The following is a 24498-nucleotide window of genomic DNA, read 5'->3' as shown; positions in this document are numbered from 1 at the left end:
GATACTTTGCTGGGTTGTTGAAAGGAAACATGACATGGTGAAATAGGTTCCTATCTCAGATTACTAATGGTATATAAATCATAAGATTATCAGACAGAGTTCAAATCAATGTGCCTCCTTGCCCAAGTAGAGCTGCTCCAGCTCCAAAGTACTGTGAAATTCCTCACCTATATAAACCAATAACTTTCATCTCAGAGCTGCATTCTATGTGCCAGTGGTCTGCTGCTTACATCTTCTCTCAAAGCAGTTAAAATGTTCTTGGACATTCCTTGATATCACTGTAAATCAGACCAATGGGTAAGGAGGGGAGGAGTGATACATGTGAAGGACCAGAGTTCCTTTTAACCATTACCTAAGAGGACTGTCGAAAAGGGACACTTTATTTCAAATGCGCAGACAGCCCCCATAGTGGGCAAATGCCTCCTGAAGCCACTTCCTCCTGCAGTGCCATGTACACAAGCCAAATCAGGCCCTAACACACTCAAGAACCAAGTTCCCTGGTGCAGTGGCTGATTGTAAAAAGAACAGAAGTGGACTGGGGAAATCCCAATCCAACTCATGTCAAAGATGACATCTGGTTTGGGTCCCAAAGGCAGCAGGTTTCTCACCATTACTGCTTCAACGTGTGTGGGCAATGCCTGAGGAGATCCCAAAAGCCAGAGAATGGCTGAAGATTCAGTACTTGGGAACAGGGTTTCGGTATCCTTGCCACTCCCATGAATAGCAAAGCCAGGATATATTATGCAAAACTGCTCTATTTACACAGCTCCTCCAGTTCACGAGTCTTTGATTTCCTGATCATAGATTAAATTCCTTCTTGCACCGACAGCCCTGAGTACAACTCCAAACCACACAGCAGCACTCACAGTCTTGTGCTGGGCAACCCGCATTTCAGCTTCTCGCACTGCTTCAAGGGTAGAAACCTGTTCCTCAAGCCTCCTGACCTGCTCAGTGCATTGATGCTTCACAGCAGAGATGGCTTCCTCTGATTTGGTGCTTTCCAACTCCAGGGCTGTTTGCTGCCAAGAAAGCAAGAGAAGCAGGGAATTCCATTAATTGGTTCTGGTGGCTTTTCCGGGCTGTGTGGCTGTGGTCTGGTGGATCTTGTTCCTAACGTTTCGCCTGCATCTGTGGCTAGCATCTTCAGATTTATTTATTTTATTTATTTTTCAGATTTTTAGACCGCCCCATCCCCTAAGGGAGGGGAGAGAGAATTATTTTTTTTTTTTTTTTTTTTTTTTTTTTTTTTTTTTTTTTTTTTTTTTTTTTTTTTTTTTATAGTGAGGAGGGAATGTTTAGTGGGGTATAGATTGTCCATGTCCCAGGGTGGGGATCCAATCATTAAGTATTTGGGTGGAACCTGCTATTCAAAGGTGTGGTTCAGTGCATTGCATTGCGGGTGGGGTTATCAGTCCATTTAAATTTGTAGTCACATTTGCATTAATCTTTCAGGTACCCAAAGGAAGGAGTGTGCACATGTGCTTATACATTTATTTAGGATGTTTATATGCTGCTTCGTCTGAGTCCTGGAGAATCTTATGCACTACGTTTTTTTAAAATAGCTTGTTTTGCATGGTCTTACTCAATTGGTAGGCTTTATTCTGATTCACTTTCCAGGGCTATTTTATAAGTGTGCAAACTATTTTACTCTGAAGCCACATAGAAATAGAATGTGATCAAAGCAACTCGCAGTGAGGATGGTTGCTGTGGGTCCTGAAAGAGAAATAGGAAGCCACAGAAAAAACACATGGAGTTCTGGCAACACACCCTTTCTAAGTATAGACTCCCAGGATTCTGTCCTAGCCTGCATATCCTTACACATGATTCTTCCCGCTGGACCAGAAGCTGACCCAAAATCCTAGGCAACAGCACCACATTTTAGTTACCATTTCTACTGCAAGGCAGCAACTACAGCAGAGGTCTGCCACCTGCGGCTCTCCAGATGTTCATGGACTACAAATCCCATCAGCCCTTGCCAGCATGGCCAATTGGGAAAATGAGTTGGTTACCTTACAGAAGCTAAGCAGCCTTAATCAGAGCCTGGATGGAAATACTACATTGGCTGCCTTGAGATCCATGGTGGAAGGTGAGCAAGATACAAATGCAATGAATATTCCCTTCCCCTTGCCTTGGACAGGGAGAAAGGGAGGGAAATTCCTTAGTCACTCAGTCCACTACAGCTTTCAAAATCTGGTGAAGGTGTCCCCCCACCCCTCCTACTCACCAGTTTTTGGATCTGCTGCTCTCTCTCCCTGATATCATCTTTACTTTTCGCCTCTGCCTCATTGGCAAGTTGAAGGGCTCGTTCTAGATCTTTCAGCTGCAAGATGAACAAACGCATTCATTCCTGGCCTTACACCCTTGACTGCCTTCCAGCACGGCCACCCTCCTTCACAATAAAAGGAGAAAAGAAGCACACAGGCTCACATTGCTTCTACCTGGTGCAAACTGCTCTCCTGGATGCTCTGCATGGCCTTCTCTCTCTCATTCAGCTGCGTCTGCCCTTCTGCTATTTTGCAATTCAGTTGTTGGATCTAGGATGCAATATGCTTTGGCTCAAGAAATGATTTGGACTTCCCAGACCAGTCATGGATTAGAACAGCTGGTCGACTTGTATTTGCTGTCCTCTAAGGGGTTCTACAAATATAAGTTCATGCCCATCATCTGGAAGTAGCAAAACAGCTGCAACTCTGATTTGTCAATTCAGACACCATACCGATCTATAGGTAGCACCAACTACTGTTTGAAAGCCAGTCCCAGATTTCCAGTTCTGGCATACCAGCTGACCATAAACTATAGCTTGTCAATTCAAATGTCATATCAAGCCATAATTAAGGTCCCTTCTCAATGCAATGTCTGCATGTAGTCACTATCTCCAATTGTGCAGAGATGCATAATTAGAAAATGTGTCTGGTGCAGATTTCACCAACTCCGTCACTTCACCCTTTAAGTGGGGGACCAAACCTCTGTGCCCACTCCCATATGGGCAGGGAGCTGTGGAGGCCACTCATAAATGTGCCATTCCCACACCTGAAGCCAGAATTGGTACAACTTTGTTTCCTGAAGGTGCATTAAATTCTCAACACAAAGGGATGTCTATTTCTGCTGCCCCTCCTCAAGGATAGGCTCACATTAACATTACAAATCCGGTTTACATTTCAGATAAGAGGTATGCTCAAAACACCTAATGTGGAGAGCTGGCAGGGAAAGAGATGCCTAGCACATGCTCAGAAAAAAAAATTGCTATCTCATTAATTCCAGACCCGAGCTGCAGCACTGAAAGCAGATTCCATGGCAAACCACTTTTCAAATAAACCCTGCCCTTGCCAAGTTAAGAATGATCACCTATGAGCTATGAATCCTGCAGCTCTCTCACACAAAGTCTAACAGCATCCTCACCCAGCATTCCTACCTGAGTATCCAAGAGGTTCTGATTCTCTGCATGACTTGTCCGTGCTGCTGAAAGCTGCTGCAGGGCACTCTCTAGCCGGTGTTCCAGAGCACTTTTCTGGAGAAGACACAAATGGTCATTAGCCCAAACTTAACCACAGAGCTTCCACGGAGTCTGGAAGGAACACTTTTTGAACCAGGGGACTCTTGCAGAGCAAGAACATGTGTGAGCAAGCAAACTCTAGTGGCTTCAGAAGATGCTAGGGATAAGGTCTGCCACACACACAAATTAGGTATCCTTCATGCAGTGCTCTGACATCCTTTCCAAGTCCTACTGAAGGCATACAATTACCTCTTGGAGCAGCTCCCGTACATGCTCATCACCAGAGAGGTTCCCTTCCAACCGCTTCTCTAGGGTGGTCAGTTTCCCCTGCAAGTGTCCCATGAGCTGGTTTTTCTCCTCCACTTCAACAATCATCTGTTGGAACACCCAACGCATACATCATTGCTCTGCAGCCAACTGATTGGGGGAGAGAGGCAGTTTTCAACCGAACCAGGCACTTCTCAGCAAGAACATGGAGCAGTCCTCTCTGGCAGAGGGGAAGGTGGATGGGAGGGACAGCTCTTTAGAAAAACTTCGGAGTGCTGCTGTAGAAACTGCCCCAGAAAACAAGAAACAGAATAACTCCAGGAGGTCATCTAGTTCATGAAAACTATATGGAAAATGCTCCCGTAAAATGCATCAGGAGTAGATCTACTCCCACCAGCTCCAGCTTTGCCAGCTCTGGAAATCTGGTAACATAACCCTCAATTTTGCGCAAGTACATTGGCTCGATGTTTTGGTCTTCCCTCAGGAATAGTTTTAAGCATCAGGTGTTGTCTTTGGTTGTGTGCAGTGCCCGTGCATGGGAAGTTCCAGGACATACCTTTTGCTTGTGCTGTTCATACTCCAGCTTCAGAGCTTCATGTTCTGCTTGCAACATTTCCAATGTCTTCTCACAACCGGAGGCAGTAACCTGAGACTAGAATATCAGAGGAAGGCACCTTTAAAATAGAACCTTTGCAAATAGAGCCACCACCACTCTGCTGGTTTGGGGTCATTTATCCAAGCAAGGTTCAGTAAGACAGCTGGTGGGGCGGGCGGGCAATGTTTCTTATCCTGGGATCCCTTCTCTTCCAATTGCTTCTCATCACTAACTACTCTTGGAACATTGGCTGCTGATTCTTTGCACTACTGTGAACTCCGCACAGAGGTAGACAACCCTGCGGTTATGCTACATAACACATTTCTTGCCAGCAAACCAAGGCTTGCCACTAAGCATGTACCCATCAGGGGCACAGCAGCCTGAGGCAGCGGTCTCTGCCAGAAAGGAAGGATTCATGTTGAAGGGAGAAGAACGTGTATTTCCCAGCTTACATTTTGAAGATCTACTGACATCTGATGGATGTATGCTTGAAGTTCACGGCCCCGCTGCTCCAGGACAGTAATCTTATTCTCTGCACTTTCCTCTGCATCTAAGAGTTCATCCCTTTACCAAAAAGGAAAAAAGTTCACTCACTGGCCAAAGACGAGCCAATGTAAAGAGTTTCCTAGTTTCCTCCTCCTCCTCCTCCTCCTCCTCCTCTTCCTCCTCCTCTTCCTCCTCTTCCTCCTCCTCCTCCTCCTCCCCCCCCTCCTCCTCCCCCTCCTCCTCCCCCCCTCCTCCCCCCCTCCTCCTCCCCCTCCTCCTCCTCCTCCTCCTCCCCCCCCCCTCCTCCTCCCTCCCTCCCCCCCCCTCCCCCCCCCCTCCCTCCTCCCTCCTCCCTCCCTCCCCCTCCTCCTCCTCCTCCCCCCCCCTCCTCCTCCCCCTCCTCCTCCCCCCCTCCTCCTCCCCCCTCCTCCCCCTCCCCCTCCTCCCCCTCCTCCTCCTCCTCCTCCTCCTCCTAGTAAGACTTTATTGGCATAAATTTATAATGCAGTATAAAAAGGAAGGTTAAAATATAATTGACAAATAATAAGATTTAAAAAAAAGAAAAATCATTAATATATCATTGACATTTAATTATTTCAAGAAGAGAATTGGCAAGATATTCATTATGAATAGGTTCTAGTTCTTTACTAGCTCTTTTGTAGCTTCTCAGCTGTTAATTAGGAAGGGAAATATTTTGAAAGTGTTTGCATGTTCAAGTAGTCAACAGTTGAAAGTGATGAGATGACAGGTTCTCCTCACACACACAGCTGTCCCTCTCTTTGCAGTGATTTGCCGTGAATATTTACTTAAACCCCATTTCCTCCCAACAGATACCCAGAGAGAAGGTAAAAGGTAACGAATGGTGGGGGTGAATGATACTAGTCAGCAGTTTTCATAACATTATAACATATGCATGTTGGTGTGGGGTGGGATTTGGTCAAGACAGCCAATTGGCTCTATCAGAGCCAGGCAGGTGCAATGGGTGGCTACCCCAAGTATACTTGCACACTGGGCGAGCTCATCAGTAGGCTAGGTGTCAAAAGCCTGAGACTATGGGGTTGCAAGATCCCTCAACATCTCTTCGCCCAGAGTAAGAGTTCTTTAAACAACTACAACGAGTAAGGATTAACAATTTCCCCGTGCAAATTCACCCTCTGGCCATGACCGACAACCCAAGGAGAACTGACAGCAACAACTCAAAGGAATTCCCCCACATCCAGCCAATCATCCCAAAAATTCAGACAAACAAGCCCTCCCACCAAACACGCTCACACCAAGCAGAATGGCCAGTGGCAAGACTGGCACTGCCAACCTCTCTGCCTTCAGGTTCGCATGCTGCTCTCGTAGCTCCTGCAACTCGGCAGCCAGGCGTGAAGTCAAAGAGCTGGAGGCCTGGAGGTCTTCTTGGGCACGGGTGAGCTCTTTCCGAGAGGATTCCAGTTCTCGCTCCATTTGGTCTAAAGATTCTTCTTTCTTCAAAAGCTGGATGTTTGAAAAATGAAGCAAACATATGAAGCAGTTCAAGGGAGGCACTTCTGCAATGGAGGAGCAACTGTTCTCGCCATCATTATTACAGTTAAACATAAGCATTTCCCACCTCAGATCAGAAGGTTGGGAGGAAAAGGCAAGGCAAGGACAGAGCAAGGAATGAGGGTTAGAAATGGCGGCAGCAGAGAGTGGACAAATTCCCGTAGGCTTGGATGCAAGGAGAAAAGCAGCAGTCTATCTGGCCTGGCAGCCAGGGTCATGAAACCCTGAATATATGAAGCTGATTTATACAGAATCAAACCCTGGGTTCATCTATCCCAGTACTGTCCATCCTGACTGGCAGGACATCACCAAGGTCTCAGGCAGAGGAAGGTCTTTTCCCTGTACCTGCTATCTGAGAGTCTTTCACTGGATTAAGTTAAACAGGTCTCTGCCGCCCTCCTGAAACAGGCTGAGAACAGGCAGTCATTGTGGAGGCATCAGGACAGGGCCAAGCAAATACCTGGCTGACTAGGACAATGTTACAGAGCAGCCGGTCCCACCCCAACTGCCTCACCATGTGCTTGACTTTAGCCAGTTCTTGCTGCTGGAAGCCTTCCAGCTCATCATAATCGTCTCGCTTCTGGAAGAGATTCAAGCTCTGTTCTCGCATCTCTTGTAATTGTGTTGAAAGGATCTTTCTTTCCTGTTAAGTGGCCGATAGGCATACAGAACAGGGTTAGGAGACAAACACGGCAACACAAAAGGCAACAAGAGTCTGAGGGGAGGCTGCTGTGCATTTGTTTCCCTGCAAGTCCATCTTCAACATTCCAGAGACCTACGGGATTTCAGGAGTGGCTGCATGACCCTGGAAAATTCAGCCTCTAGTGGACAACCTGGAAATTAGGCCCTTCCATCCCATGTACTCCTGCAGAGAAAGAACACCCACTGCGTGCCCCAGTTATTGCTTCCAGGAGAACAGCAACTGAACCACACACAGGGGAGAAAGTGAAAGGCAGAGACCAAGCAGCTCAAGTATGCAGGACAGCTTCAAGCTTTGAGCCCCTGGGTAGGTGAAGATTGATCCCTGCAAAGGTAACTATCACTTTTTCCTCAGGCCTGTTCAAATATCTGGGGCTAGCTTTAAGCAAGCCAACTTGCCTTTTCGAGATGAGACAGCTTCTCCCGCCATTCCTGGAAACGGAAAAAAGGACAAGTAAACATTGGCTCGCCTACTCCAGATATCAACAGGAAACAGTGATGGGGCCAAGAAGGACCTGCCTCACCACAAATACCAAAGAATGCTAGGAATAAACCAGGGAGAACTGAGCAGCAGCAACGAAGCCCCAAAGCAAAGTGGCTCAGAGCCAAGGCCATCTGCTCTGCACTCTCCAAAGAGAACCAGCAGCAGGTGTTGTTACATCACAGTAGATGTCCTTAAAGAGACAGCCTCTGAAGAAAATATAATCAACTGAGGGACTACATCTGGTATGGGAGGGGGAAAATGAGAGGGCAAGGAGGAACTGTCACCCACAAAAGTAATTTAATACTTCAAAACAGGCCAGATAATAAACTTATGAAGTTGCATGGTACACATTCAGACCAGCAGTCCATCTAGCAACATATGGTTATTATCTGGCAATAACTCTCCTAGATTTCAAGCAGAAAAGGGTATTTCCCATCACCCATTACTCAACAGCCTTTAACTGGAGATACTGGGAACAAACCTGGGATCTTCTGAATGCAACACTTTATTACTGAACAACCAAAGGAGGTGCTCTACCTTCTTACTAGACCCACTAGCCACCCTCTGATAAATGGGTGGGCTTCTCAGGCTAAACAAAAGTCCAGTGGCACCTTAAAGACTAACAACATTTATTTCAACATGAGCTTACTTCTTCACATGATGTCATAATGACTCAAGTGACAAAGAAGCTGGAATCTCCTCAAATGTACCTTAAATACAAGAATTAGTGGGCAGACCTCCCTTGTCTTGCGGATAAAAAAAATCCATGGAAAACTCAAGGGAACGTAACTCAATGCATTTGAAGCTTTGCCCAGAACACCCAGGAAAGATTCCTAGTCAAAAGTTAGGGGAAATACACCAAATGTGGCATAGTGGCGTAGGAGGTTAAGAGCTCGTGTATCTATACTGGAGGAACTGGGTTTGATTCCCAGCTCTGCCGCCTGAGCTGTGGAGGCTTCTCTGGGGAATTCAGATTAGCCTGTGCACTCCCACACATGCCAGCTGGGTGACCTTGGGCTAGTCACAGCTTCTTGGAGCTCTCTCAGCCCCACCTACCTCACCTACCTCACAGGGTGTTTGTTGTGAGGGGGGAAGGGAAAGGAGATTGTAAGCCCCTTTGAGTCTCCTGCAGGAGAGAAAGGGGGGATATAAATCCAAACTCTTCTTCTTCTTCAAATCCCTAGAACTCCACTTGAGTCATTCAATGGAGTGGGGCTCAAGAAGCAAACTGCTCAGTAGCTGGCAGTTGTAACAAATAATCGTAACAAGGAGTTGGCAACGGACAAATCAATGGAAGTGTTTGACTGGTTTGGACTGTGGAAATTCAACAGATGACTTTGCAGTGGGCTGAACAGAAAACAGAATAACTCAATTTTTAAAAAGATACCTCTGAATAGACTTTTACAATGTAAATAAAGAAATACCATAGGAACTAGAAATCCTTGTTACATATACAGTTGTGGAAGATTGTTTTCTGTAAAAGTAACCGAAGATATCTGGCTGGATATCTTCTTACATTAAAAAAACAAAGTATTAATGCCATGTATTCGTGCCATGGGATAGCAGGGCATCCAGGAGAATGTGCATCTCCTTCTAGAAATTCTCTACAAACCCATACTGTGCCCAAGACTTCACAAGAACTATTACCTGATCCTTCTTCTCAAGCGCTAAGGCCATTCCCTCTGCCATCTTGGCTCTGCTGGCCTGGTGAGCCTCATTCTGTTCCTGAAGTTTCCTCAGAGAAGCTGTGGATGACATACAAAGCACAAATCCAAGTAACATCTGTGCATCGTCAAAGGAAACTCTGTAGTCCTGTGCTTCATTTACCTTTTCTAGTTGCCTCACAAAGCTGGTAAAAAAAGGAATTATTTTGATCCACCCCATCAAGAAAGTAGACCAGTTTCATCTTGTAGAACTATTTTACTATGCAGTTTTTCAAACGGCAAAGCAGATTCTTAAAAACAGGGCTGTATGTACTAGTATTTTGCATTTAAAAGACCTGAACCAAAAAAGATGAATGCTGAAAGATGGGACAGGGTGCCATCAGCTTGCAGTTTTCTCTCAAGTAACGGGTACATTTGCAATTTTGTGTGGAGAAAATTAAGGCAATGATAACTTTAACATTCCATAAATATGGACAATATTGTAATTTTACATGCTAATAAGGTAGCAATGATGCACTTCGTGTTGGTACAGCGGTTAACATTGTTTAGATTCAGTAGAACAGCAAGGACTGCATATATTTCAATTTTCCCCAAAATTTCAAGTTAAGGGGGGAGGGGGCAGGAAAAGAACATCCCCCCACCATGGCCTCAAAATGCCAGAAATGTGACATCTAATGCTGTGTCCCTTATGCATAGATCATGCAGACAAATCAGAACACTACAAATGTTTGCTGAAATGTAGCAATACATGTTTCTCTGACGTCTCTGCCCAGATAGCAGATTCTTTGTTCTTTAGAAATCGGGTAGAAATAATACTGGCATTTGATGACATTTTTTTTTTCCTGGTCGAAGACTCCTAAATCCATGTGTATCAGCTCTATCTATTGCCAGAAGGGCAATGATGTTTGAACAACATACATGAGCATACGCGTTGCAACGGACAAGGCTTGTTGTGGCTGAACTGAACTTCTCCTGAAGACAACGGTTTCAGCAATGAAGCTTCACAACATGGCCTATTGTAGTTCCAGCACAAATCAGGAATGTGACAAACTGAGGATGTAACCTAGCCTAGATAAATTCCTGGGACTGCAGAAACTCCAGCCTCGAGCGCAGGAAACAGGAGCAAACTCTGGAAGCAGGAAGCCTTGGGAGAGGTCAGTCCTGGTGCTTGGGCTTCTGTTTTTGCCTGGTCAATAAACAGGAACTTTTGCCTACTGTGCTTCAGGCTCAGCTGCGAACCTCCAGTGACGTTGGGCTGGATGCGGGTACTGCCACCCATGAGGTCATAACCTAATCTTGAGCAGAAATACAGCATGGATGTTCTCTCAATTGCAAGAAGGAACAACTACCAAACACCAGCATGGTCTGCCTAAGAACAACAGAAACGCCCAATGAATGTTAGGTCTCGAACCTCAAGCCAATACACGGACTCCGTATAGTTGATCAGTAGTGTTTATTGAAAAGCGTCAGAGCACCAAAGCTTGGCAAAGCCAGTTCTGGGGAAACCGGACTTCTGCCACCCCCTTAATCCCAGCAAATTCCCCCTCCCAAATTCCCAAGAAATTGTGAATAACAGTCCCCGGAGCGGAGGCACCCTCAGATCAGCGGCAGAGAGTGAGGGAGAGCCACTTGGCTTCTTTCCCACACAAGATAACGGATACATCTCTCATGGGAGCAGGGTATCAAGGGTAAGCCATAAAGATCAAGGAAAGAATGCCACAGATGGCAGTGGTAATATATAGCAGGCTGGTTACACATATCTGTTAGCAGCATTTGATTTGTAGCGTTAAGCAGTTACAATGAGGTAAGAGTGCATCTCAATCAATTAGCTACAAACCCCCTGACTCTGAGATTCCATCTAGGACAGGGGTCTGCAACCTGCGGCTCCAGAGCCACATGCAGCTCTTTCAGCCTTATACTACGGCTCCGTGTGGCCTGGAGGTCGGAGGGTAGCGCGGGCATGTCTCTCCAGCCCTCCAGAGCAGCGCTGGAAGGAAAGGTGAGTGGAGGGGCTGAACCGGAGGCGGCTCCGTGTGGAGTTGCCTCTCCGGCTCGGTAGATCTTCGGGGCCATGGAAAATGGGTCCAAATGGCTCTTTGGGTGGTAAAAGTTGCTAACCCCTGATCTAGGACTACAGCAGCCAAACAGATGCTCCCATCATGGTGTAGAGATGGAGTGGTGTAGTGGTTAGGAGTGCTGGACTCTAATCTGGAGAACCGGTTTTGATTCCCCACTCCTCCCCATGAAACTTGCTGGATGATCTTGGACTAATCACAGCTCTCTCAGAACAGTCTCAGCCCCACCTACCTCACCAGGTGTCTATTGTGGGGAGAGGAAGGGAAGGAGTTTGTAAGCCACTTTGAGACTCCTTATGGTTGAGAAAAGCAGGGTGTAATCCAAGCACCACCTCCGCTTCTTCTTCTTTCCAGAATGCTCACAAGATGGGAACGAAGACAAGAGTTTGCCCCCACCTCCTCCAGCAACAGGCATTCAGACTCACCCGGCCTCTGAACACAGATCTGAATTTGTGCACTCTCCCTTTTTAAAGGCACGTAACTTAGTGTCCACTGCTCATCTTGCAGCAGCAAGTTTATGCAGATAGCCATCGGTTAATAAATAGATTCTCAAACCCCTTTCAAAAGGAAAGATAAGAACGATACATACAATCCTGGTGCTTCTCTAGTGCAATTTCAAGCTTCTCTTTAATCTTCTGCAAATTTCGGACCTGCTCGGCATAATCTTGGGGGAGGGAGGAGAGATGGTGGTACCAGCCAGATGTGGACAGAGAACAAGAAAAGGGGAGGAGGGAGACAGTGGGGAATGGAAAAAAACATGAGTGAAAAGGGACAATGATTTTCTTACCCTGAAAATCATTTTTTTTTAAAGGTGAGGCAGTCAGCCTCACCTTGACAGCACATACCACTATTGTTCACTAACTATGGAGGAGGAACAGACAGAAGGAGAGACTCCATTTTTGCTGCAACAAGGATGCACGAAAACCACGTTTGACATGAGGACAGGGATGGACACCATGCCAGCCAATAGCTCTGAAGGTCAAACTAAGTACTGTGTGTAATATGAGTCACGACACAGGTGCCCAACCCAACTCACTGTTACACATAAAAATTGAGTAGATTACCTTGAAACAGCTTCATTTGGCTTCAGAGCACTGCGAGGGGGGGGGAGAGGCTTCCAGTTTCCTTCCTGTGCTGTTTTTGTCAGTGGAAAGGGCACGTGGAGTCAGAAAAAGGGGCAAACAGCTTCCCCATGGCTGTTTCCTCAGGCAAAAATGGGATGGGGGAACTGGAAGTCCATCTTCCTCTTTCATAGTGCATCAGAGCTGAACAGAGCAATTTCAAAATAAGTTACCCAGCTCTTATGCGTGACAATGGTTGGGTGGGCACCAACTTCCCAATGGCTGTCACACATAAGGTCCTATTTGCCTCTCAGATGAAGTCCTGCACCTTTTTAAAAGCCTCTCACAGTAATCCCTGTTAGTGCTTTGGGGTGTAAAGTTAAGCTGCCGGTAACTATAGATCCTCCTGCACAACTTCTCCCCATCCTTGCTCCACCAACAGCATAAACAGTCAGCATGCTAGAGAAAAGGGTCCCAGCAAAACATCTACCATGGTTTTTAACCACATGTGTATCCACCTCCCATGGTTTTCACTCCCCCAACAAGTCCCCATGACTGAAGAGCAGAGTTGCTTTCTTCCCAATTCTTCCAACAGTCTGCTGCAATAATTTTGCAGATGTGTAAAAGATAGCATGTACCTGCATGTAATTTACTGAGTGAATGGACTTCTGTTATCCCAAAGTATCCTTGCATGTACTGCAAGCCTGATCTGGGCCTTCTTTAAATTACTTGACAGCTTAAAAAACAATAGAGGCTGCCCCCTCATTGTAAGATGAGGGAGCAACAATCATATTTTCAGAGGTGTGGGAGTTTTACGGTATTGATAATCCACTCAATCACAGGCAATCTATTGCAGCAGATTAAAGCAATGAAGTCAAACAAGAAGTTTTAGAACAAAATATGAAGCTGTCTGACACCAGTTTAGGTCATTGATTCCTCTAGCACACTACTATGGTAGGGAATGGGAAATCTGCTCATCTGGGAATACTTTTAACACTTGTTTGCTAAACAGTGGGCCAAACACTGAATAAAGTTCACTATGCAATAGGAGCCAGGCCTCTTCTGATGGAAGGACAATTTTGGCCAGAGAACGACAAGGAAGCATCTCCCAATTCTCCCCTCGAGCCAACTGGAGGTTCCAGTCCATCTGGGCCAGTGGACAGCGATAGATAGGGAGAAAGGTCTACTTCCCAGCTCTACTAACTGGAGATGTCACTAACTGAACACTCAGTAAGCCTTTCCTTTTTTAGTCTGTCTGAATGGTAGGAAGAAATCTATCAGAGATGTTTACAGTTTCTGAATTCAGCACCCTTGTTCTCAATTTCAGCACCATGTACACAATGAGAAACATACCAGAGAGCTTGACCTCCAGCTTCCGTATTTGTTCATTCCTTCGGAACAGCTGAGATGACAGATCTTCTCTGGAACTACTTCCATCAGAAGGCTTGGTCAGGTTAAAGAGAAACAGGCAAGAACACTCACTTAAAATTTAAGGGGAAAAGCAATCCAACATACCAGTACATTTCAAGGCACAAGGAAGACTGTAGAGTCCTCCCAAATTCTGAAACAGCTTCTAGAGAAGAATGCATCTCCCCACTAGCTAGACCTATCAGCAGGAAACAAAGGCGGTTTCCGCACGGGCTGAAAGCAACGGCTTCAGCCTGGTAAAACACCGTTTTGGCGGGAACCCTTCGCACAGGCGCCGCTGCCAAATCGATGCAGCAGTGCTCTGTGCCCGCCAAAATGGTGTTTTCAAAACTCGCTCAGGGAATGAGTTTTTCTGCAAATGCCAGCTTCCATCCGCTGCCATGCGAACAGCTGTTCGGGGGGCTGCACGGCTGTGCAGAGCATGCTCCGCCAGCAGCGCAGCCTGTGGGGCTGTTTGTGCGAACAGCCCCAAGGCTTGCATCGGCATCAATCATGCCGATGCAAGCCCACAAGCCTGCATGTGTGGAAACTGCCAACGTTTTTTAAAGGAAAGCTATCTTTCACAATTTTTAAGTAATGGAAAATGCTCCATTAGTTCTTCCTTGTGGCCAAAAAATTCAGGTATACCAAGCTGCTCCTAGATCCTCTCTCAGGTTTAGATGATATGTTTTGGTTGGATACACTTTGTTGGGACTCAACATGGCTCTTGATCAATCATCACATCATATGTTTCCCCAGGCAGAAATAACTATGCAGAAGCACCAACAATAATAGAAAGCTACAAAAGGATTCATGTGTTGGAGTAAGCAACATTTCACCTACTTTCTAGGCGAATGACCAGACTGATTCCCTTTACTACAAGTGGAGTTAACAGAAAATGTTTTCTGAACATGTTTACATCAGATGTGTTTAGACCAGGCAAGGACTTCTACCGGAGGAAAGCTGGGTGCAACGAACCCCACCAAAAATTATCAGCTCCATTTTCTAATTTACTTTTATTCCACAGGTTTTTTGCAGTTCACAGAATATGGATAAATGAATAGCTGGCTTTAGAAATGCTACAACTGAATGCACACTAGGAGAGCCCTGCTGGATCAGAGCAAAGACGTACAACATCCTGTTTCTAGTTGCCTCAAAGGATCACAGCAGGGGCACAGAGATCAAAGTCACCTGTTACCCCTGCCACTGGTATTCAAAGGTACACTGTCTCTCAACACACTAGGCCATCTAAGCATCACAGCTAACAGCCACTGATGGACCTACTGGAGGAAAGTGTTGTCAGGTCACAGCTGATTTATGGAGGGTTTCAAGGCACGAGATGTTCAGAGGTGGTTTGCCATTGTCTCCCTCTGTGTATCAATCCTGGATTTTCTTGGGGAGGTCTCCCACTTAAGCACTAAGAAGGGGCAATTCTGTTTATCTTCCAAGATCTGATTAGACTGGCCTGGCCTGGCCTGGACCACACAGGTCAGGGGCCTGATGAACATATCCTCCATTAATGTAATCTAAGAAAACTAAGTGAATACCCATCAGTATCTAACACGGCAGAATGTTGCACAAGTTACTGATGTGTTAAATGAAGAATGTTTTTGGTCTATCTTGAATCTATGGTTCATCATCTTCCTTGGTTTCCTTTTGTAACATGCTTAATGACACGTTATTAAATACTGCACCAAGTAATATTCCAAAAATATATAATGAACTATTTAAGTACGTGCTGACGGTGGCAAGAGTAATACATGCAGCAAAATGGAAGGCAGAGAAATATCCAGATTTGAATGAAGAGATAAGTAAATTAACTGAACGTGCAGTAATGGCAAAACTAACATCTTTTATACACAACAGATCAATTTCAGAATTAATGGAAAGTCTTCTTTAAATTATATAGTTGAAAATTAGGAATAAAGTTAAATAAAGTTACACCAAAACAGAAGATGAAAGTTCTGTGTGATAATAAATATGCTATTGATGGGAAAATATATTGAAAAGACAAGAGTAATTAGCTCCACAAACTCTGTAAGAATATGAAAGTTTGTTTTATGTATAGGTCCATGTTTATTATGTGTATTGCAATAAAATTATAGAATTCAATTTTTTTTAAAAAGGTTTAGACTTTTGAAAGGGAAAAGAAAGTTCTATTTACTCACAAAGTCATCCCCTGAATCTGCTCCCACAGAAGTGATTGACTCTTTGCTGAATGACCGCGGGATTCTGGCTGCCCCTCCTGGGCGTGGTGCAGTAGCTGCTTCTTCAGCAATCTTCTTCTTCAGCTTTGCAAACATCCTCGTGCCAGGCCCTCAAAGAAAGATGGTTCCAAATCAGATGGCCAGCTAACACAGAAAGGGGCTAGAAAAATCTCTGCTTATGCCTGACTTCACTCCCATCTGGTGAGTTTCTTTCCCTTAAGGGGCTTCTAGTCTACTTGGAAATAAATGAGCCACATATATCAAGAATAGTATTTGATATTTAGAATAGCCTCTGTCAAATGTTTTAAACGCCTTCTAAACCTATTTGAACCTTTGTACCTCCACTGCCTGCCCATTTCCAAAAGTCAATAAACTATTTGATATGAACATGTGGAGATTCTTTTGTTTTATGACATGGATTCTAATGAAGTACAGAAGAGTTTGTGGAATGGGGAAAGGGCAATTAAAGATCTCCACAAGAACATTACTCCCTTCTTACAACTGTCTTATCTGCCCAGAACAGGAGGATCTGAGCTCCTTCCTCCAATTGCAGCTTTATCCTATGAAAAAGAAATTCCACAGCTTCTATTTGACCTCAGCCACTCTATTTCTCTTAAAAGTCCAATCTTTCACAACTATTCTTTAGGTCTAAAGACCCTCCTAGTAAGTACATCAAAACTGGACAGGAGTTTGAAAAATTCAGCTTCAACAGCTACCTTTTTAAGGAATTCCAGATCACCTAACAGGTGGCCATGAACTAGGTGAGAGTTTGTATAGCTTCTGAAAAAATAAACAATGGGCGATCTTCCCCTGAACCCTCCTGCTGAGCACTTCAGGGTGATGACTGAACCGAAGAACTTCAAAAGGCTGGTGCCAAGCTGTAGTGGTGGGATAACTCCAGCACAGAACTGGGCTATATCAGGGACATGTTGGGGATAGATCATGCCTAAGCCAGTATTTTAAGCCGCCTCAGCCTTGGTCACACACCCTGGTTCTATTCCAGAGACAGCCATGGCTTCAAAAATTCCCACCAAAAACATGCAGAGGGAAAACACAATTGCTTCTCACCGTATCCCCCAACACTACCACAGTTTAAGGCACCAACTAAGTACAATCAATCACAGCCCTTCCAATCACTATATAAAATCTAGTCAGGACAGTCAATGCTCAGATGACAGAACGCAGAGCGGAGTTCTCTCTCAGGCCTCATGTTGTGCATATTCAGAACACCAATGGGGGGTTTTCGTGATGGGAACCATAGTGCCTTCTTTCAGTGTAACCGCTGCAGTGTATGTCCAACACTGCCATGCACCAACTCCTTACAGATCCTCCACCTCAGGACCCAAACACAGCTTCTGTGGTGTGGTTAGAGTGCTGGACTAGGATCTGGAAGATTCAGGTTTGAATCCCCACTATGTAATGGAAGCCAACTTGGTGGCCTTGGGATAATCACACACACTTGCCTTCCTCCCAGGTTGAGGTGAGGATAAACTGGTGAGGATAAACTTTGGGTCCCCATTGTGGGAAAAGATGGGGATACAAATGATATAAACTCAAACACATCAACGGGAAGCCAAGGATAATTCAACCAACACATGTAACCAAGCTCAGACCACAAAAAGTGTTTCCCCCTGCCCACTCTGTATACGTTTATTATATAAATAGTATGGAACAGTGGGGGCGGGGGCGGGGGGGGGGGAAGCGCCTGGCAGACATGAACAGTACTCTCAGCACAATGTCATGTCATGCCAGTGTAACCTTTTACAAGTAGGGAATACGGTCAACACAACAGACCTGGACAAATTCCAACCGTTTCACTCAATATCATGCACAAAGGATACTTAAGTAGAAGTCATGCGTCCCCAGGTGACTGTAGAAAATTTTGATCCATCTCCCCACAACGGATGGGTATGTAGTGACTCAGTGACTATAGCATGTTCCCCAAGAGGTGGATCCTATCATACTAGACCAGGGGTAGGGAACCTGCGGCTCTCCAGATGTTCAGGAACTACAATTCCCATCAGCCTCTGTCATCATGGCCAATTGGCCATGCTGGTAGGGGCTGATGGGAATTGTATTTCCTGAACATCTGGAGAGCCGCAGGTTCCCTACCCCTGTACTAGACCACCCAAAAGGGAAAGGGGCTGGAGAAACTGCAAGAGCGCCATGTGCAGAATTATGGCACCCACTTGCTGCTGCCACCGCCATGGAACATTACTCACTACCATCCATGTGTTTCTTTGGACTCTCTGCATGCAGCCCTCCAGAGGAAGAGGCCAGGGTGGACTCCATTCACAGTGCACTGCCAGTCCCCTGCTGAGCCTGCAACACAATCAACAGCTGCAGTGACAAGTTTGCATCTAGCCGCACTTCTATGGGGTTGCCAATTCATTGTTGCATCTTGGTCCCCTTGCAAGCTGCTTGGCAGACAGCTGTTTGATCAGCACAGTTGTCTCCATCACTACCAAGGGCATGCAGTGATAGGCTAGTGCTATTCTGAAGCCTGTCAGAGGCACAAGGGGTCTTTCAGGGAGACAGCAGCCCCATTCATCTGCATTACTTTCAGAACTTTCAGACTGTGGTCATAGCTATTTCTCTGTTTGATTTGGGGTATGGTAGATTAGGGCTTCTTTCTACCCCTCTGCTCAATACTAACCTCACTCTGGGAGACTGACGATAAGCAGAGTCTGTTGAATCAGACCATCGGCTCATGTAGACCAGAATAATGTTTCATGAAGTGACCAATCAGTTGCCCTGCACAGCCAAACACACAGACCCTTCATCCCAGTGCTGCTATTGAGGTTTCCAACTTCTGTAGATGGAGGTTCCCTTAAGTCAACATGGCGAGAAACTATTAATACATTAATCTGTCTAATATCCTTTTAAGGGTGTCTATCCTTGTGCCTATTACCACCTCTACAGGTAGTGAATTACTTGTTGAGTAAAAACTATTTCCTGTTGTTTGTCCTGAACTTATCCCCCCCCCCATTGGATGACACCCCCAAGTTGTAGTGTTAGGACAGAGGCAGAAAAATCTTCTTCTATCCACTTTTAGAAGAAGAGTTTGGATTTATATCCCCCCTTTCTCTCCTGTAAGAGACTCAAACTTACAATCTCCTTGCCCTTTTCCCCTCACAACAAACACCCTGTGAGGTGGGTGGGGCTGAGAGAGCTCCGAAAAGCTGTGACTAGCCCAAGGTCACCCAGCTGGCGTGTGTGGGAGTGCACAGGCTAATCTGAATTCCCCAGATAAGCCTCCACAGCTCAAGTGGCAGAGTTGGGAATCAAACCCGGTTCCTCCAGATTAGAATGCACCTGCTCTTAACCACTATGCTACTGCTGCTTACCACATCATGCATGCTTTTATAACCTTATACGTTCATCCACCCTGACCTGGATAACCCAGGCAGACCCAATCTCATTAGATCTCAGAAGCTAACCATGGTTAGCCCTGGTTAGCACATGGATGGGAGATCACCAAGAAAATCCACAGAAGCAGGCACTGGCAAACCACCTCAATGTCTCTTTCCTTGAAAACCCGCACCGTAAGTCAGCTACAGCTTGATGGCACTTTCCACCACCATATATTCACCCAATGTGGGCACAGGCATGTCCTTACAAGGCAGAAGGGGAAAACTCCTTAGCTTTCACATTCTCTCCCCACCCCCAATCACTGCTGACATCCTAAGTATAAGCCATGAAGCCGGCATGAGGAAGGATGGTGCACAAGGGATGCTGGGATGAAGGGAAGCAGGTGGCAGCAATGAACCCCTAACTATAGGGGGCTGAATGAAAGTCTTTAAAAAGCTGGCTGGATTGTGATTGTGACTGCTGTGCTGTTGTACCAGAACAAAAAATTATGCCACGAGACAACTTAGGCTTGTGTGATTTCTCTGCAGCATCAAGAATGGCAAGAAGAATGGCAAAAAAGTTGAATTTGAGCTGCTGATAGTCATTGTCCCAAGGAGAAGGTTGCGACCTTATGCATGCAAAGCACATGCTTTATTGCTAAGCAACAGCAGAAAACATTGATGCTGTCTTTTTAGGGAAAAAGGTGGATCCAAAACTGAGGAATATTAAATACATTTCTAGGCCTGAAGCCACACAAGTGTCCCTATTTGGATACCTTCCTTGAAACCTCTAGAAATTTAATTTGTACAGGAGATCAGAAGAGGAGAACATTTCTAAGAAGATGCTAAGAAATGCTCCAACTTGTTTGTACACCTGGACTACAATGCAGCTGTTCTTCCACACAACATTAAGCACACACATACAACCCTACAAGTAAAATTAGTGTGGGACCCAGTCCTATCACAGCTTTGTTTAAGGATTTATTTACTACTTAAACTATTTATATTTTTACCTCCTTGTGCTCATATTGCTAAGGTGAAAGATAATAGTTGAGTACTCTTACCTGAGACTGACAAGCTTTGGTCTGCATGACTCGGGCCTGACATTTCTAAGTCAGCGGGGATTATAGTTGTTAAAATGTCAGGCTAGAACTAAAAAAAATTCAGATTGAATTCTCCACTTAACCATAAAGTTCGCTAACTTGCACTATTTCCTCTCCCTCAATGTAATCTGCCTCACAGGGCTGCTGTGATAATTAAATGGGGGTGGGGGAGAGGGCCAATCATGTGGATTGCCCAGAGCTCCTTGGAGAAAGAACAGAATAAAAGTTGCAAAATGAAAGGACACAGAACACAAGAAAAGCCAACGTAAGGTGAGGCCCTGCTCAGCCACATCAGGGGAAGCTACCATCACCACACTCAGTCTTTCCATATACCTGACACCATCACCCTGAGTAACCATGAATTATTAACTCGGTCCCTTTACAACCTCGCTGATAGCCTTCATTTTCAGAACAACTGCTGTACTAGGCAGAGAGACTACAGTACCCCCCCCCGCCCCCTTAATTCAGCCCTCCCAAGACTATACTCTATTAAGCAGTGCATCATACATTACGTTCTTAACACTGCATAAAATGCATGCCAGTTACGGGGAGATAAAACAACAAAGTGAAACATGGGTCAGCTACATATACCTGTGTAATCTATACACAGGGTTATGTAGCTGTCTGTAGCCATGCAGTAGTGGTTCTATCGTGTACTATCATTAGAGAACCATTTTCATTTAAAATGGTCCTCTAAGGAACTCTTATATGTCTACCAGGAAACTTGCTGCACATTGCTAAAGATCCCAGAGAATATTCTAGAGTGCATGCTCCATTCACATGGGTGCCTCAGCACTGTCCCACGTGTCCTCACAGGTACTATACAGAGTCTCCACCCGCAAGAAGGCAGTATGATGCAGGGAAAACCAGTGATGATAGGCAAGCTGTCTTTTTGGAGGAGGTAACTGGCATAACTAATGTTCTCAATAAGCATCCTAAGATGCCACTACAAAGGCTTTTAGGAATGCAGGAAATGAGTTTTTATTTCCTGTTGCTAGTATCTCAATATCCAATTATGTTTAGCAACTTTATAGAACACTTCTCTGGCACACTCCACAGAACTGGCTTGAAGCAATTTACAAAGTACAACTTAATACAAAAAAATCAAAAGTCATTAAAACCCCAGCGTTAAAAACCCAGACAGAGCACAAACTGCAGAATGCTGCAGTTTAAAACTAGTCTCAGAACAGTTCAGACTAGAAGCAGACTTCTGGTGACACACAGACATCCTGCAGACTACACAGACAGAAAAACAGAATGTAAATAGCTTAAAATGAAATGAAGCAATTTGCTTCCTCACACTACAACTGCGAGTTCAAGGGTTGATCACCTGATCAATTCAACCATTTGCAGTGGATTCTCGGTAATTGAAGCTTGCATGACAGAAGCCAAATTGCCTCTGAAGACTCCCCCTTTTAAAAAGAACTTTAGGACTCTCTCAGCCAAGACCTTCACAATTACAAATGCTGTCACTGGTACTGCAATAGACTTTACCCGACCCTCTGAAAAGACCTTTGCTATCGATCGCCTCTACCCACTCCTTCACATTCACGATAACTCTTGGACAGCTGCCTACTTTAGGATACATTTCCATGTCAGTGCAATTTAAGCAGGGGTGTCCAACCCTGGCCCTCCAGATGTGCATGACCTACAATTCCTATCAGCCCCTGCCAGCATAAAGTTGGTATTACTTTAATTCAGGATGTCCAACCCTGGCCCTCCAGATGTTCATAGACTATGAGTCCCATGGCCCCTGCCAGCATATATCGTAGTCCATTAACGTCTGGAGGGGCAGGGTTGGACATCCTGAATTAAAGTAATACCAGGCAAACACCTTCCTACCAAAACAAACTTCCACCAAGGTAAATCCTTCGCAGTCCAGCAGCCCCACACACCAAATCGCCACGGGCACCAGCGCTCCCACTACCGCAATTTCACACAACCGTAACAAACCGGCGGTTCACACCCGCTGCCGCGCACGCCGGTCGAGAAAAGGTAGTCTCCCCCCCCTTACAACTTACCGGCTGTGCCTCATAGAACCCAGACTGCCACCGGACCCGGAAACGCCGTCTCCACCGGCTGCCGGAGGTGACGAAAGCAGGAGCGATGGAGAGGAACGGAAGGATAGGCTGAGGGGGACGGCGTGAGAAGCCCGCCCCCTCGCCTGACAGAAAAGGGCGGTCAAGCGCCCGCTGAGGGCTTCGTCCTTCTCTCGCGCGTGGGGAGAGGGAGGCGGCCGGAAAGGGCTGATACGGCTACAGGGGTCTGCAAGCTGCGGCTCTCCAGATGTTCATGGACTACAATTCCCATAAGCCCCTGCCACCATGGCCAATTGGGGCTGATGGGAATTTTAGTCCATGAACATCTGGAGAGCCGCAGCTTGCAGACCCCTGAAGGGGTCTGCGCGCTCCCGAGAGAGAAAATGGGGGAGCTTCAAGTCAGCCTCGCCCCCCACCTCTCTCTCTCTTTTTTTTAAAACGGACTTTATTCAAACAACTGAACTTGTGAAGATGAAGGAAAGGGGAGTGGGGAGGCGGCTGGAGATGGAAACTGTTTAGAACCGTCTTCTGCATTGGGAAACGTTGGCTTCGAGGGAGATCTGCCCCAACAGGCGTCTGATAACTCTTTTAAGCCTTTTTTTTTTAAAGCACAGGTAGTCGTGTGTTCTCTCGACCCTCTCTTCCCAGATCCACTTGGAAGGCAATGAACAGAAGTCCTGGAACTGAAAGTGGCAGGTTGCCCGTCAACAGACATTAACCAGGCTCCGATGTAGATAATGGTAGTCTTTATTGAAGGACCGTGCAAGGCAATTTACCATACTGCTTCATAACCAGATCCAAGAGATGTGGGAAAGCCAAGGAGAGATAGAACAACCCCCCACCCCCCGTTTGTAAATGTATAACGGCACCATTAAGTTAAGGAGACCCGTTTCAAGATCAACAGATCACAGATTTATAGGGAAAGGAGATTGCAATGTATTAGACAGAATCTCAGTCAACATACCAACACCAAGCTAGGTATTATTCAGTGGTAGTGCTGAGGAACATACTAGCTTCATTTCTGAGCCCAACTTATAATGCTGCATGAACAAAAGGCACTTCTTTGGCTACAGTGTATTGGTGGGGGGAATCAGCCATATACAACTTTGGACTCCCTGAAAAGCTCCTTTATCATCTCTCTTAACCACTGGGGACTCGTTTTTTAGGGATGCTATAACCAGGGGGTTCAAGACAGGCTCCCACTGTCTCCTAACAGTATGTATCAAAAACAACCCTTACAGGAGGCAATTTTTATAGTAAGTACTGGAGATTTACAGTTTCTTATTGATATCACTGAACATCTAATATGAACTGAGACAGGTTCACAGTCACTATAGTAATGAAGCAACAGCATTCCTGCAGTTTGCACCAGTCAGTTACCCAATACAAAAATTATAATTTTGTTTTCATTCTGTATCTAGATAGTAGAACTGGGTTGATCAATCTTCTCCTCCTACAAATGTAAGCTAACAGCTAAAATGAGAGCTAGTGTGGTATAAAAGCTATAGTTTTGGGCTTAGGTAGGGAGGACCAGGTTCAAACTCCAACATGAAACTGACTAACTATGGACTACTCATTCTCTCAGCCTAGCTACTACACAGGGTTGTAAGGATTAAACACATGGGAGAACATATGTGCCACCCTAACTTCTTTACAGTAAGGTTGGGATAAAAATGTAACATGGCTGAAATGACCTGCTATATAAAACCCATTAATGGCCAAGTTCAGGTTTTGAACAGGACAGCATAACCTGTGATAATATTCAGGATGACTGGTCAATGTGCTCTCATCATCTGAGAAAAAAATACTACTGCAAATAAGAGGATTTTCCACTTTTTTTATAAGATTCCTTTACACACAGTACTGACTGACCAAGTTTGCAAACAAACTCAAGGATCACAGGTTAAAAGGTCCCAGTTTCAAACTTGGGCATTTCCTCCGACTGCTGCCAATCCACAGATATCACACACAAGTTTCAGCGTGTACAAAGTCCATTCCATCATTCCATTTCCTTTCTACAAAGTGTTCAAGCTTCATG

The 24498-nt window shown here is 45.4% G+C and overlaps 1 protein-coding gene across 5 annotated transcripts in view; it reads right to left on the bottom strand.

Annotated features, from left to right (window-relative positions):
• Positions 1-22521, bottom strand: part of GOLGA1 (golgin A1) — a 31754-nt gene extending 9233 nt beyond the window's left edge. Inside the window, exons 1-16 of one of the 5 annotated variants that reach the window (XM_048512905.1) lie at positions 22443-22473; positions 18191-18290; positions 15930-16078; positions 13708-13798; positions 11883-11957; positions 9202-9299; positions 7470-7502; positions 6886-7014; positions 6154-6323; positions 4808-4919; positions 4317-4412; positions 3743-3868; positions 3413-3508; positions 2439-2534; positions 2225-2320; positions 867-1019 (exon numbers count right to left, since the gene is read on the bottom strand). In XM_048512905.1, coding sequence (XP_048368862.1) covers positions 867-1019; positions 2225-2320; positions 2439-2534; positions 3413-3508; positions 3743-3868; positions 4317-4412; positions 4808-4919; positions 6154-6323; positions 6886-7014; positions 7470-7502; positions 9202-9299; positions 11883-11957; positions 13708-13798; positions 15930-16078; positions 18191-18260 — 1590 coding nt within the window. In that variant the 5' untranslated portion in view covers positions 18261-18290; positions 22443-22473. Of the gene's footprint in view, positions 1-866; positions 1020-2224; positions 2321-2438; positions 2535-3412; positions 3509-3742; positions 3869-4316; positions 4413-4807; positions 4920-6153; positions 6324-6885; positions 7015-7469; positions 7503-9201; positions 9300-11882; positions 11958-13707; positions 13799-15929; positions 16079-16684; positions 17347-18190; positions 18291-22442 lie in introns of those variants that run through there. The other 4 variants (XM_048512906.1, XM_048512907.1, XM_048512909.1 and 1 more) reach the window with 4 other exon arrangements.
• Positions 22522-24498: the final 1977 nt, after the last annotated feature.

The sequence above is a fragment of the Sphaerodactylus townsendi genome, linkage group LG12, assembly GCF_021028975.2.
Source record: "Sphaerodactylus townsendi isolate TG3544 linkage group LG12, MPM_Stown_v2.3, whole genome shotgun sequence".
NCBI classification, from domain to species: Eukaryota; Metazoa; Chordata; class Lepidosauria; order Squamata; family Sphaerodactylidae; genus Sphaerodactylus; species Sphaerodactylus townsendi.
This window is presented reverse-complemented; position numbering and strand designations above follow the sequence as displayed.